The 14,963-nt window shown below is 38.5% G+C and overlaps 1 protein-coding gene across 2 annotated transcripts in view; it reads right to left on the bottom strand.

Moving 5' to 3' along the window:
- Positions 1 to 14,963, bottom strand: part of LOC127437228 (anoctamin-3-like) — a 181,882-nt gene that overhangs the window by 38,967 nt on the left and 127,952 nt on the right. For both annotated transcript variants that reach the window (XM_051692036.1, XM_051692037.1), the window contains 2 exons: positions 14,096 to 14,178; positions 8,488 to 8,628 (listed from right to left, as the gene is read on the bottom strand). In XM_051692036.1, coding sequence (XP_051547996.1) covers positions 8,488 to 8,628; positions 14,096 to 14,178 — 224 coding nt within the window. The remainder of the gene's footprint in view (positions 1 to 8,487; positions 8,629 to 14,095; positions 14,179 to 14,963) is intronic.

Below are 14,963 nucleotides of genomic sequence, written 5' to 3'. Positions count from 1 at the left end.
GGGGCATGCCCCTCCCAAGTCTCACACAGAGACCAGATGCTGTATGCAGATTAGGTGTATTCTTTGTAAACATCAAACAACCTACTCAATCAAAGGTCGACATACAACTCCATAAATTGGAAACCAAATCCTGAATAACATCAAACACACACATCTGAAATAACAATGGAATCGTTTGGTATTTAAGGAAGGATGGCAGAGAACCTCTGTGAATCTGTAAATCAGATCTCCCATGCTTCGTCGTTTGCATGTAGTTTTTTCTCTACCAGGTATTTCTTATTATTGATAAATGTTTGAAGGAATCTGTAAATCAGATCTACCATGCTTCGTCATTTGCATGTAGTTTTTTCACTACCAGGTAACTGCAATTTGTATTTCTTATGTTTAGTAAATGTTTGAATGGAATACAACTTTAATTATATTATTATGCTTGGTTCACTGATAGCTTTGAGTTTGATTTATTATTTTAATTGGATTGTTTGAATGTATTACTATTACCTGGTAAATAAATTGTTATTATGATTCATTCTGAAGGACTGTTTTCTAGTATATTTCTTGTTAACTACAAATCTATGGTCAGAGTTGGCTTAATTAAGCTACTTCAGAAGTAACCCATTAGTTAAGTATGTAAAAGGCTAAACGGTAAACCGAGAATCTATAATAGAACTTAGTCAAGTAGAATTAAATGGGAATACTAAATGTAGGACTGAGAACCTGTAAAACAGGACTTAATTGACTGGGGTTAAACGGTAAACCGAGAATCTATTATAGAACTTAGCCAAGTAGAATTAAATGGGAATACTAAATGTAGGACAGAGAACATGTAAAACAGGACTTAATTGACTGGGGTTAAACGGTAAACCGAGAATCTATAATAGAACTTAGCCAAATAAGACTAAACGGATAAAGCCGAGAACCTATAAGGACTTAGTCTAAAACTTACTAATATCTGAAACTGATGAATTTGTAGTTAAAGGGCCTGTGTCTGACCAGCACAGAACCCAAATAATAGAGAATTACTAAAATTCAGAGCATAGATACATCAACGAGGTTTTTCATAATTGGAGTCAGATGAAATAAAGAAAAGAATTAATGATAAGATTAATAAAAAACATGGAACTCAAATCAAATAATCTAAGTATTATTTAATGTCGCGCACGATAAGACAGAACACGCAAGAGACCTTCAGCCACACCATTGGATACCATCCTTGGGCCAGTGAGTGACTTCCCCCTTACAGTTACAAAATCAATTAAGACCCTCCTATCAGAGAGAAACAGAGCCTTTAAAGAGGTAAATATGGTTGAGAATCATACAGTAGGTTGAGAAGAGAAATTAAATGTCAGATTAAGAGGGCTAAAGAGGTTTATAAGGAAAATCCTGAATCAAAATTAAGAATGGGGAACTTAGGCTCTGCATGGGAGGGGATGCATTTAATAACATGTTTGGTAAATAGTCAGAAATAGAGAAAAATTGGTTTAGAGGGATACAGTTCAGACAAACAACTGGCATGTGGTTTTAGTTAGTTTTATTTAAGATTTGGAATTTATGATTTTAAAAAGGAAATTGAGGTTTTGAAAAATGACTGTAGGCTTAATACGGATTATGCTTGTGTTTACTTTGATGTGGGGGAAATTATAAAGACTTTTAAACATTGTAAAATTAGAAAGGCCCCTGGGCCTGACAATATAGGAGGCCGCTTGGCCACTCAAAGAATGTGCTGAGCAACTAGGACCAGTCTTTTATGAGATCTTTGTTTTGTCACTCTATCAGCAGATGGTCCCTGAACTGCGGAAGCATTCCACAGTGATCCCGGTGCCTAAGAAATGCCATACAAAGACCTTAGATGATTTTAGGCTGCTTTGAGAAGTTGGTAAAGGCAGAGATAATGAAAAGGACCCAGGCTCTCTTAGACCCTCTTCAATTTGCAAATAGAGCAAAGCGAGGTGTTGAGGATGCAAAAGCAACCCTCCTCCACACAGTGGTTCAGCATTTGTACCACCCAAAAACGTTTGCAAAATTGCTTTCATTGATTTATCATCTGCTTTCAATACCATCCAGCTCCACCTTTTAGTTAGGAAACTTATTTATGATTTTAGTTTGGATCTTAGTATTGTAGGTTGGATTTTAGATTTCCTTGTACAAAGAACACAGACAGTCCAAGTAAATGACCGCAGGGTCACCACAAGGTTGTGTCCTCTCTCCTCTATTATTTATTTTGTATACAAATGATTGTGCAGCCTATACAAAAATAGGCACATCCTTAAATTTGCAGAAGACTTTATAATAATCAGTTTACCGAGTGAGGAGAACACACTTTATGGCCCTGTGGTTGATGACTTTGCCAGATGGTGTGAGGATGCATTCTTAAAACTAAATGTTCTTAAAACCAAAGAGATGAATAATGATTTTAGTCACAGGAGGCATGTGTCTCGGCTACAGCAAACCACTATTTGGGGAAAGGTGGTTGAGAGTGCTGAACAGTATAAGTAACTGGGTATCATTTTAGACAATAAGTTGTCTTTTTATCCAAACACAGAAGCTCTCTGCAAGAGGGGACAGCAAAGATTGCATTCCTTGAGGAAACTCAGGTCTTAATATGGACAAATCACTGATGTGCATGTTTTATAAATAATTTATAAGTTTATCAAAGTTTATCCTTTTCTCTGCTGTGTTGGTTTCCTGCCATACATGTTAAAGACTAGAACTCCCTTGAAAGGATTGTAAATCAGTGCAGTAAAATAAATGGGAAGAAGCAGACAAGCCTGGCTCAGTTATACCAAAGGCAGGTGTTGTGTAAAGCCCAGTGCATAGTGTCGGACGATACCCACCCAATGCACCATGAGTTTCAAACCCTCCCACCTGGCATCAGTTTTAGAATACCCATTATTAGAATGAATCGGTTCAGACATTCTTTTATCCCCTCAGCTGTAAAGTTTTTAAATTCAAATCAAATTCTGGGAGGACTTTAAAATTAAGTACTTAATTTCTTAATTACATTTTTGTGTGTATATGTATTTGTTGTGTTTGTAATGTATTGTTTTTAAAGTTATTGTTATTTGTTTAAAATGATGCAACCAAAGTGCCTTCGGGAAATGAAATAAAGAGAACTGAACTGAGAAAGCAACCTGTACTCGGATCAACTGATGATATCATCAGTTGCACAATAACAAACACAAGCGTGCACCATGAATGACAAGAGAAGTTTGTGGGACCCAGAAGAGGTGAGATGCCTTTTATATATGTGTGTAAGTGAGTGTGCAGCCAACTGTATCCTCAAAAAAGATTGTTTGTGAGCATCCAATATAGTCACCTTCTCCTGGACATGTACAATTGCTGAATTGCGGCATGCAATGCAAAGAGTTTCGTTCACTCTGGTGTGCATAATGACACCAAATTACAGTAATAAAAAAATAAACAAATATAGAGACCCGGGTTGTGTTTTCCATCATGTGCGCATGAAGACGTCTATTTGATGAGTGTTTTTACATCTGGAATCCATATTTTTTACATCATTTGCTCATCTGTAAATGATCTATAACATGTAAAGTACTGTGCAAAAGTCTTAGGCACATATGATGTGTCACAAAAATATTTGTCTTAAGATGGTTATTTATATCTGCTACTTTAGTGTGTCAATAGGAAATATACATTTTATACTCCCAAACATTACTTTTGCAAATAGAATAGAATAGAATAGAAGAACAGGGAGCCCTGCAACAGATGTCATGGCCCTCACAGAGCCCCCCACTGAACATCAGGTCAGTCTGGGATTACACGAAGAGACAGAAGTAATTGAGACAGCCTAAATAAATAAAAGAACTGTGGCAAATTCTCCAAGAAGCTTGGAACATCTTCTCTGCCAACAACCAACTGTGTCCAGGTGTACCTAGGGAATTGGTGCTGTTTTGAAGGTAAAAGTGTTCACACCAAATATTGATTTAACTCTTTTTCTGTTTACTGGACTTTGCATTTATGTCATTATTTCATTAAGAAATCCTCACTTTGAAAGTTTTTCACAAGTGCCTAAAACTTTTGCACAGTACTCTATGTCAATAAGACATCTGCTGGACTCTGGACTCAAGATGGCGCCGAGTATGGCTGCTGCGTTGCGAGCTCCGACACAACATAGCAATGGTTTGTTTGTTTTGTTTACAATTCTTATGTTTTTTGTCTTGGATGTTGTCTGCCTTATTGTCTACGACAGACAAACACTTTTGGACATTGGCTCAGCGATCTCACACCGTAAACCGGACTTCACATTCCTCAATGCCGACCCGCTGTTTACAAACACGCAAGCGGAGCCCTTTGTCTGGGCAGCACGGCCGCGGAAACGCAGGAGGAAAAGGGGAAACAGAGCCGGCGTTCTCATCAGAGTAAGACGCCGCGCAAATCGACCCCCGCTACCCACTATTCTACTGGCAAATGTTCAGTCTCTGGATAACAAGCTCTGCGAGCTGAAAGCGCGGATCTCTTTCCAACGAGAGACGAGGGACTGCTGCGTTATCTGCCTTACGGAAACTTGGATGTCTGCGGAGATTCCAGACTCAGCCATTGAACCCGCGGGGTTCTCCATGCTCCGAGCGGACAGAGCGAAAGACCTCTCAGGTAAAACTAGAGGAGGTGGTGTATGTTTTATGATCAACAAATCCTGGTGTGATCAGAGGAACGTACATTCCATCAAGTCTTTCTGTTCTCCTGATCTGGGATTTCTTATGCTTCTGTGTCGACCATTCTGGCTACCGAGGGAATTCACAGCGGTCATTATCACTGCTGTGTACATTCCCCGACAAGCCGACACAGACCGGGCACTCAAGGAACTGTATGGGAGTATAAGTGAGCAGGAAACCGCGCACCCTGAGGCCGCGTTCATTGTGACCGGGGACTTTAATAAAGCCAGTTTAAAATCAGTCGCACCAAAATATCACCAGCACATTAGTTTCAACACACGAGGGGACCGGGTTTTGGACCATTGCTACTCTCCGTTCCGGGATGGCTACAAATCCCTCCCCCGCCCACCATTTGGCAAATCGGACCACTCTTCCATTCTGCTTCTGCCCGCTTACAGGCAGAAACTGAAACAGGAAGCACCCACCCTCAGAACGATCCAGTGCTGGTCGGACCAATCAGACTCTACGCTACAGGACTGTTTTGATCGCACGGACTGGGAGATGTTCCGGTCCGCCTCTGATGACGACATCGAGCTTTACGCTGATAGCGTAATGTGTTTCATCAGAACGTGTGTAGAGGAAGTGATTCCGACCAGAACTGTGCGAATCTATCCGAATCAGAAGCCGTGGATCAACAGCGATGTTCGCGCGGCACTTAATGTGCGGACCTCCACTTTTAATTCCGGGAACGCGGAGGAGCATAAACAAGCCAGTTATGCCCTCCGAAAAACTATCAAAACAGCAAAACGCCAGTACAGGAGTAAGATTGAAGGACAGTTTAACACCACCAACTCTAGAAGCATGTGGCAGGGAATTAACATCATCACGGACTTTAAAGGGAATAAAAACTCCGCCATGAACACCGCTGCCTCTCTACCGGATGAGCTAAATACTTTTTATGCTCGTTTCGAGGGAAATAACACCGCCCTCGCGGAGAGAGCCCTCACGGCCGAAGCTACAGAGGTTAGTTCACTCTCTGTCTCTGTAGCGGATGTAACCCGATCCTTCCGACGGGTGAATATCCGCAAAGCCGCGGGTCCAGATGGCATTCCGGGCCGCGTCATCAGAGCGTGCGCGAACCAGCTGGCTGGTGTCTTTACGGACATTTTCAACCTTTCCCTCTCTTTGTCTGTAGTCCCCACATGCTTTAAAACATCCACCATTGTGCCTGTTCCAAAACAATCGAAAATAACTTGTTTAAATGACTGGCGTCCTGTTGCTCTGACCCCCATCATCAGCAAATGTTTTGAGAGACTAATCAGAGATTACATCTGCTCTGTATTACCACTCAATCTTGACCCGCTGCAGTTTGCATACCGGAACAACCGCTCCACTGATGATGCCATTGCATCTACAATACACACTGCTCTCTCCCACCTGGAAAAAAAGAACACTTATGTGAGAATGCTGTTTGTAGACTACAGCTCAGCATTCAACACCATAGTGCCCTCCAAGCTAGATGAGAAACTCCGGGCTCTGGGCTTAAACAGCTCGTTGTGCAGCTGGATCCTGGACTTCCTGTCAAGCAGACGCCAGGTGGTTAGAATAGGCAGCAACATCTCCTCATCACTGACCCTCAACACTGGAGCCCCGCAGGGCTGTGTTCTCAGCCCACTACTGTATTCCCTGTACACACATGACTGTGTGGCAACACATAACTCCAATGCCATCATTAAGTTTGCTGATGACACGACGGTGGTAGGTCTGATCACTGACAATGATGAAACAGCCTACAGAGAGGAGGTGCACACTCTGACACACTGGTGTCAGGAGCACAACCTCTCCCTCAACGTCAGTAAGACAAAGGAGCTTGTGGTGGACTTCAGGAGAAAAGACAGAGAACACAGTCCAATCACCATCAATGGAGCACCAGTGGAGAGAGTCAGCAGCTTCAAGTTCCTGGGTGTCCACATCACTGAGGAACTCACATGGTCCGTCCACACTGAAGTCGTTGTGAAGAAGGCTCATCAGCGCCTTTTCTTCCTGAGACGGCTGAGGAAGTTTGGAATGAACCGCCACATCCTCACACGGTTCTACACCTGCACTGTGGAGAGCATCCTGACTGGCTGTATCTCCGCCTGGTACGGCAATAGCACTGCCCACAACCGCAAAGCACTGCAAAGGGTGGTGCGAACTGCCAAACACATCATCGGAGGTGAGCTTCCCTCCCTCCAGGAAATATATACAAGGCGGTGTGTGAAAAAAGCTCGGAGGATCATCAGAGACTCCAGCCACCCGAGCCATGGGCTGTTCTCACTGCTACCATCAGGTAGGCGGTATCGCAGCATCAGGACCCGCACCAGCCGACTCCATGATAGCTTCTTCCCCCAAGCAATCAGACTTCTGAACTCTTGATCTCCCACGATCAAAATACATCAGCCCTGCACTTTATTACTCTTTTATCTCACACCGGACTGTCATAAATTATATTACTGTCATTATATTTTGTCTCTCTTAACAACTGACTATCAACCGACAGCCTGAATGTCAATACAGTACAATACTGTACATTCTATATATATACTTTTTTCATATATATTTTAATTTTTATTGAATAATGTGTATCTATATAGTATCTATATAGTAAAAAACAAAACAAAAAAAAACAAAAAACAAAAACAGCATATTGTATACTGTACAGTGTATGTTATTATTTGTATATTGTTGAGTGTAATTGTGTATAACAGATGTTTAAATTGTGTTGTGTTAATTTGATGTTTTAAGTTGAGTGTAATTATGTATAACAGATGTTTAAATTGTGTTGTGTTAATTTGATGTTTTAAGTCGAGTTTAATTATGTATAACAGATGTTTAAATTGCGTTGTGTTAATTTGATGTTATTGTAAATTGGTATATGTCTCATCACTGTCACGACTGCTATGTTGATCGGAACTGCACCCAAGAATTTCACACACCATTGCACTTGTGTATATGGCTGTGTGACAATAAAGTGATTTGATTTGATTTGATTTGACATCTCAGATGTCAATAAGATATTCAGCAGATGTCTTTTTTTTATCCCCTTTTCTCCCAATTTGGAATGCCCAATTCCCACTACTTAGGAGGTCCTCATGGTGGCGCGGTTATTCACCTCAATCTGGGTGGCGGAGGACAAGTCTCAGTTGCCTCCACTTCTGAGACCGTCAATCCACGCATCTTATCATGTGACTCGCTGTGCATGACACCGCGGAGACTCACAGCATGTGGAGGCTCATGCTACTCTCCGCGATCCACGCACAACTTACCACACGCCCCACTGAGAGCGAGAACCACTAATTGCGACCATGAGTAAGTTACCCCATGTGAATCTACCGGGCCAATTTGGTTGTTTGGGAGACCTGGCTGGATTCACTCCGCATGCCCTGGATTCGAACTCATGACTACAGGGGTGGTAGTCAGCATCAATACTCGCTGAGCTACCCAGGCCCCCCCAGAAGATCTCCAGTTGAGATGTTTATGATTTAGAATGTTTGTAAAGATGTTTAGCAGATTTTTATTAGATTATGATGCTTTCCAGTTAAAAAGATCTAAAACATACATCTCAGAGATGTACGTATGCTTTCTGGGGTCACCACGACGAATATGGGATTCAGAAAGTCACGCTGACGCAATGTAATTTGGTACGTCGCTGCGACCGATATGGTACAGTCTGGTTGAGTCGTCACAATGAATTTGTGTAAACTGGGATTATAAGTGAATAACGGCTTCAATTTTGGTCTGTTCTTAATACAAAGCTATTGTATGGCTTCAATAAACAAGCACTAGTTGTATGGACTACTTTTATGATACTTTTTATGGTGTATAATGCGACACCTACCATAAAGAATATACCAGAAACAGACACCATGAGACGGCTGAGTTTATCTGTGAAGGGCTGGAAGGGCTCTGGTTTTCCTGAGATGGGATTCACTCGCTCCTTACGAGAGTATTTGGCTTCAAACTGCGGCCGTAGGTTCTCCTTTTCAAAAACACAACATTATTTTATAAAACATTAGCTTGGAGATCTTTTCACAGTTTCATAAATGAATCTCATCACACACAGATGTTCAGCATCATCATCTGCTGTGGCTGGGCATGAAGACCAGAGATGATGTCACTCCAGTGGTTGATCACATGACCCAAATGATGAATGGTCACTTTAGTGTCCTCAACATGATACACATCTATTGACTGCACACATACTGTATGTATTTGTTAAAAGTACATTCAGCAATATGACAATCAACTATAGCAGAAGGACTGTATACAGCAGCAGTTCTCAAACTTTACAAACAGAGTACCGTTGCTGATCAAATCAGACAATTATGAGATATGCATTTGAATCTAATGATTTGAAACACAGAGTTATTATATAAAAATAACTTCTCATCATTTAATGACCTCGTCTGTCAAAAAAAAAAAAAGAACAAAAAAACACCAAAAAAGCACACAAACGCATCATAAAAAGTAGTCCATAAGACTTGTGCACTATATCCCACGTCTTCTAAAGCAATATGATTGGTTTGTGAAAGAAACTACATTTTATTTGTTTTAACACTCATTGACTAATTTTATGAATTATCCCAAATTTGCTTTATTTATTTATTTTTGTAATTTTAAGTTTTATGGTGCTTCATGTGATTTCTTTTTATTTATTTATTTATTTTTTTTTATCTTGACAGCCCCTAGTCACTGTATGCTTTTACTGTATGGAAAAGAGCAGGATGTTGTTTTAAAGCTTTATCTTTTGTGTTCCACTGAAGAATGAAATGTGGGTTTGAAATGACATAATGGTAAGATTATCATTTTGAGAGTATGTATTGCTTTAAAACTGTAAACTGATCATGTGACGTATATCCAGGGCATGCAACCATAGTTTGAGAAGCACTGTTATACAGAAACCAGAATGCAAACACCAGACGCATAGCGGATATCAGCCACGTCTGAACGCTTTGGTTTCTGAAGGATTTTGGGATGTTTCCCACACACGCATCACACACAATCAATTCAGAATACAACCAATTCAGTCAATTCACTGACACTTTGCACATGCTGAGATGACATGATTCGTGAGTCATATTCACATAGGAAACACAGCATGCACAACACAACATGATACAATAAGAGGCACACTCACAGAACACAGCATGAAACTGGATTTACACTATAGGAAATATAACAAACAGCACATACATAGATTGGCCACACACCACTTCCATTTATTCACAAACTAAACACTAAATTTAACAGGTGGGTCATTCATACAATTTTGTGACTTTTAAGTCCACATTACAAGTTGTGGTTTATTTATAATGTTAATTTCAACTGAAAACATTTTTAATGGCTTGTTAAAAAGAATATATTTATAATGTTGCACACTGCTTTAGGCATAAAAGTCCAATTTAAAAACATTCTCTAAATAACATGTATTCTTTGTGGTAAATGTGTAATTTTAACACTGACAGTGGAGGTTTGTCCCTTGACATTGTTTTAAAAAAAAAATAAAAATAAAATGTTATCCCCTTTTCTCCCAATTTGGAATGCCCAATTACTTACTAGGTCCTCGTGGTGGCACGGTTACCTCATTCCGGGTGGTGGAGGACAAGTCTCAGTTGCCTCCGCTTCTGAGACAGTGAATCCACACATCACGTGGCTTGCTGTGCATGACACCGTGGAGACTCACAGCATGTGGAGGCTCATGCTACTCTCCGCGACCCACGCACAACTTACCATGCGCCCCATTGAGAGTGAGAACCACTAATAGCGACCCCAAGGAGGTTACCCCATGTGACTCTACCCTCCCTAGCAACCAGGCCAATTTGGTTGCTTAGGAGACCTGGCTGGAGTCACTCAGCACACCCTGGATTTGAACTCATGACTCCAGGGGTGGTAGTCAGTGTCAATACTCGCTGAGCTACCCAGGCCTCCCCTTGACTTAATGTTAAAAATTAATGCAATTATAACAATGTAAATGGTGCTCCCTCAACTTCGAGCACTTTCATGTCCCAGGGGTTGATTTTTATTCAAATGGACATTTAAACGATTTACTATTTGTTTTGTTACAACTGAACAGAATTTGTTTTTGTTTTTTCATTAAAATTATAGTATTTTGGTACTTTTCAAATACTTTTCATGTTCAGATTTGACTATTTTAGCCTTGTCGGTCCGTGTACCTTCGGATAATTCTTTTTTTTTTATTTTTATTTTTTTTTTTTAAACGGAATAACCAATAAACCGACCATTTACTCTTTTTTCATATAGAAAGAAATCTGTTAAATTTATAAAAAAAAACTTTATTTTTCAGTTTTTTTCATTTGATATAAGAAGTAGAAAAACAAGAATTCAGCTCAATTTCTTGTTTTTTTTTTCATTCAAGCACATAAAATAAGTGTGCATTTGATTATTTGATTTGCAAAGGTGGATGAACGTGACACGCCCATTTCTACTGATTGGTCAACCTGCAATGTCATTTGCTTTTCCTCATTCTTTTTCTTCAGACTAAAAGCCTTTTCACATGAGAAGCGGCGAGCGCATTTTTTCTAATAATTTTTTTTTCTTACAGTCAATGCAGTGCTTGCGTTGCGGTTTCAGATGTGCAGGATGCCATGGCTACAGTCAGGAAGGACTTGATTTTGCCCGACATGTCCATCTTTATACCTTTTTTATTGTGAAATATGGGGGAGTGAATTTGTGTCCTTATATGTGTTAAATAGAACAGAATGATCCTTACATTTTTAATTTTCATAATTTTTAGGACAGGTCTACATCAACTAACCATGAACTGATTAAATAAAATGGCACCCTTATCTTTTATGCAGTTATCTCTCTTTAACATCTGATCTTTACGATCTGCATACATACAGGATACCTTCACTATATGCGTTCAACCAATAGGCTACACAATAAAATATTTTATTTTATGGACAGCGAATGTGTTTAAAACTTAATGGGAATTAAGTAAAACAATTGTTGTACATGATAAAGGCTCTTCCAGCCACAATTTGATTATAGTTTTAATATTATTGCCCCAAAATTAGGTAGGCTATATTGCCTATAGCCTACCTCATGTGAGTGCCTTAGATTTTTGGCTTGAAGTAACGTGATTCAGTTTGGATGATCTAGGCTACACTTTAAATACACTTTTGGTATACTACATTTACCTTTTCGATACAAAAAAGTTGAATAAAACAGATGATCAGTAACTTAATTACACTAAGCCGGGATTCATGCTTTGAATGCGATGGGCTGTTTTCAGGTTCAAATCCAGGTAGATCTTAAATTTTTTTAAATTAAATAAACCAATCAAAATTCAACTGCATGTCAGCAAAAGTAAATCAGGAGCAGGGTGCGTTTGGCAGCATTTTATTTCATGAACTCAATGGATAGACGTTAAGTGATGAACTGTGTGCGGCTCGTGACAATGAACTTGACACTACAAGCAAAAGGTGTAACTACGAATGAAAACAAATTGAAAGAGAGAATAAAGTAAATAATAATACACAAACAATGAGGACTGAGCCCCTACCCTCAAAAAATCCCATGGTCCTAAGATTTTCTATCATCTAGGCCTACTCCTACTCCTGCAAGGCTAATTCACATCCAATGAGCATTTATGTTTCTCGTTATGTTTGCCCAGCAATTACTGGGTTGATTTAATGATCATTATTAATAATAACAATAGCAATAATGACCAGATAACAAAGTATATTTAGTTCCAGTTAGGTCTATGCACAGTATCCAATAAAAAAGCAGTGCCAGCCCATCCCGCGGTGACAAAAACGAGTTGGCGCACTCAATTGTTGTTGTATCCAGGTGTCCATTGCTTGATGAGATTGCAATAAGCATGCAGCAGTCAGAAGATTTTTCTAAGCGATATTAATGTTCTTCATTAAAATGATTAGAATCTATCTGCAAACTTGAACTTGGTGAACTCGAATTTTCTATGAACGGGGTTGAGGATGGTGGTGCACGTTGACCAATCAGTGGAAACAGGAGTGTCAGGCCCACCCACATGTGCAAAACAAATATTCAAGTTATAAACTTGGTTTATATGCACGAATGAAAGATTTTTTTTCTTGTTTTTGGCTATTTTCTTTTTAAATTGAAAAACAATTACAACACCTAAACAAAAAGGTGACAAACATTCCCATTTCAATATTTATTGTGTGAAAATGATTTCTATGCATTTAAAAACTATTACTGTTGTGGCTTCATGTCACCACACCACAACAATTTTGCCCCTAATTAAGATTTGTCAAAAGTTAGTGTACTTGTTAACCAAGTGGACAGTGTCAGTGAAAAGCATGCTTGAGATGAAATATGAGACAAATGATGTTTGGAGAACACAACAAAAAATCAAGCTTAATATCACTTGTGAGCTGAAGATTTTAATTGGGGGTCATTTCAATTCAGGCTGTAATTTATCCAAATTACTCAAAAAGTGTGAAAATAATAAATAATTGTGTGTATTAAGGATACATAAAATGTAAGCTATGAAACTAGCTTTTTCATTTTAATCGCAGTTTTATTTCAAAAACATTAAAACACAATACAGAATGTGCTGGAAATGACATTGTGCTGGGAATTTTCAGGATTTTCAAATCAAATGAAAAAAAAAAACAAATTGTCAATTGTCAGTAGACTTGCCATAAAATACATTTTAACACGTTAAACAAAAAATATTAATGGCATACATTTCTCAGCCCTTATATATTAGGGCTGAGAAATATATGCAATAAATATTTTTTAACGTATTAAAAAAATAAAAATAAAAATAATAATAATAATAATAATATATATATAATAACACAATTAACATAGTGTCCACTGATTTTATGGCATGCATACATATACATGTATCAAAGATTTATACCTGTAAAAATTTGCCTAATTAACTAATTAACTAATTAACTAAAAAAGAACATTTTAACACGTACATATTTAAATAATTAAAATAAATGATGACTAACCAAGTTCTTTGAGACAAGGTATAAAGTAAATACATTTATGATGATTTTCTAAATGTAATGTATCATGTACCATAATTTCATCGTGATTAATCGTGATCAATCACAGAAATCTGGGTGATTAATTAGTTAAAGAAATGTGATCGATTCACAGCCCTAATGTGTGTATATATATATATATATATATATATATATATATATATATATATAATTTTACCCACCGATTGTCCACTCTGACCCTGCCCACCTAACTGGATGGGCATCTGAATGTTTAAGTCATTTTGCTTGACTTGCATGACTTATAACAATCATGAACGTGTCCCTTTAATGATGAAACATAAAAATACTTTCACAGCCGAAAAGGCACCGTATTGCAGGAATGACCCAGGTCTCAAAAGACTGTGATATTTCTGATTGTGTTTTTGAGAAACAATTACATTAGGCATCACCATTTCAGTTATAACAGGAAGGTAAGCTCACCTCCTCCTCCTCCCAGTCAATCAAATCCCAGTCGTACGTTAGCTCTGCCCTCCTCCTCTTCCAGAACTCAAGGAACACAGTGGCTGTGATGACAGATGAGTAAACAATAAGATATGAACAAAGCCATTTTCAGGTCAGGTCTGCTGTGAAATCAGTAAGGTGACTAAGGGGCTGCTCAGTCAGAAAATGTTCTTACACTAAAAAAAAAAATAATAAATATATACTGCTCCCCAATAAGATTTAAGGGACTTGGGGGGTTCTGATTCATTGAATTAAAAAGAACAACAACAACAACAACAAAATGTCAAATTATTGTCTTCATACATATTGCCTAATACTGTATATAACATGATTAAAAAAAAAATTCTCAATATCAGCCTTGGTGAGATACAACTGATTAACTGTCATGCATTTCTAAACACACCAGTTTTGAAACTAACACCACAGATCCCTGTCTTCACATTATAAGAGTAAATTTACAAATCCTCATTAATTTATGGTTCTCCATGCTCTTAAATTCTTCTAATTATTGCTGTTTTTACATTTGTGTAAATTTCTATTTACAACATATTAGCAAATATTTTTAGATAAAAAGGTACAGGTACAGATATAGGTACATTCATTCATACCAGCACAGGAACTGAACCCAGGTCATTCTTCATGAAGAATACTTTGCCTGCCTCTGACCCAACCTGACAATGTAAATTTGAATTTTCCTGTCTCCACTGTTAATATTTCTTTTACTATTACTACTAATAATACACTCAGTGGCCACTTTATTAGGTACATATGTACATCTACTTATTAATGCGATTGTCTATAGAGTTGGGGTACTCGAGTTCGGACTCGGAGTCCAATTTTAATGGAC

Source organism: Myxocyprinus asiaticus, chromosome 48 (genome assembly GCF_019703515.2).
Source record: "Myxocyprinus asiaticus isolate MX2 ecotype Aquarium Trade chromosome 48, UBuf_Myxa_2, whole genome shotgun sequence".
Classification (NCBI taxonomy): Eukaryota; Metazoa; Chordata; class Actinopteri; order Cypriniformes; family Catostomidae; genus Myxocyprinus; species Myxocyprinus asiaticus.
This window is presented reverse-complemented; position numbering and strand designations above follow the sequence as displayed.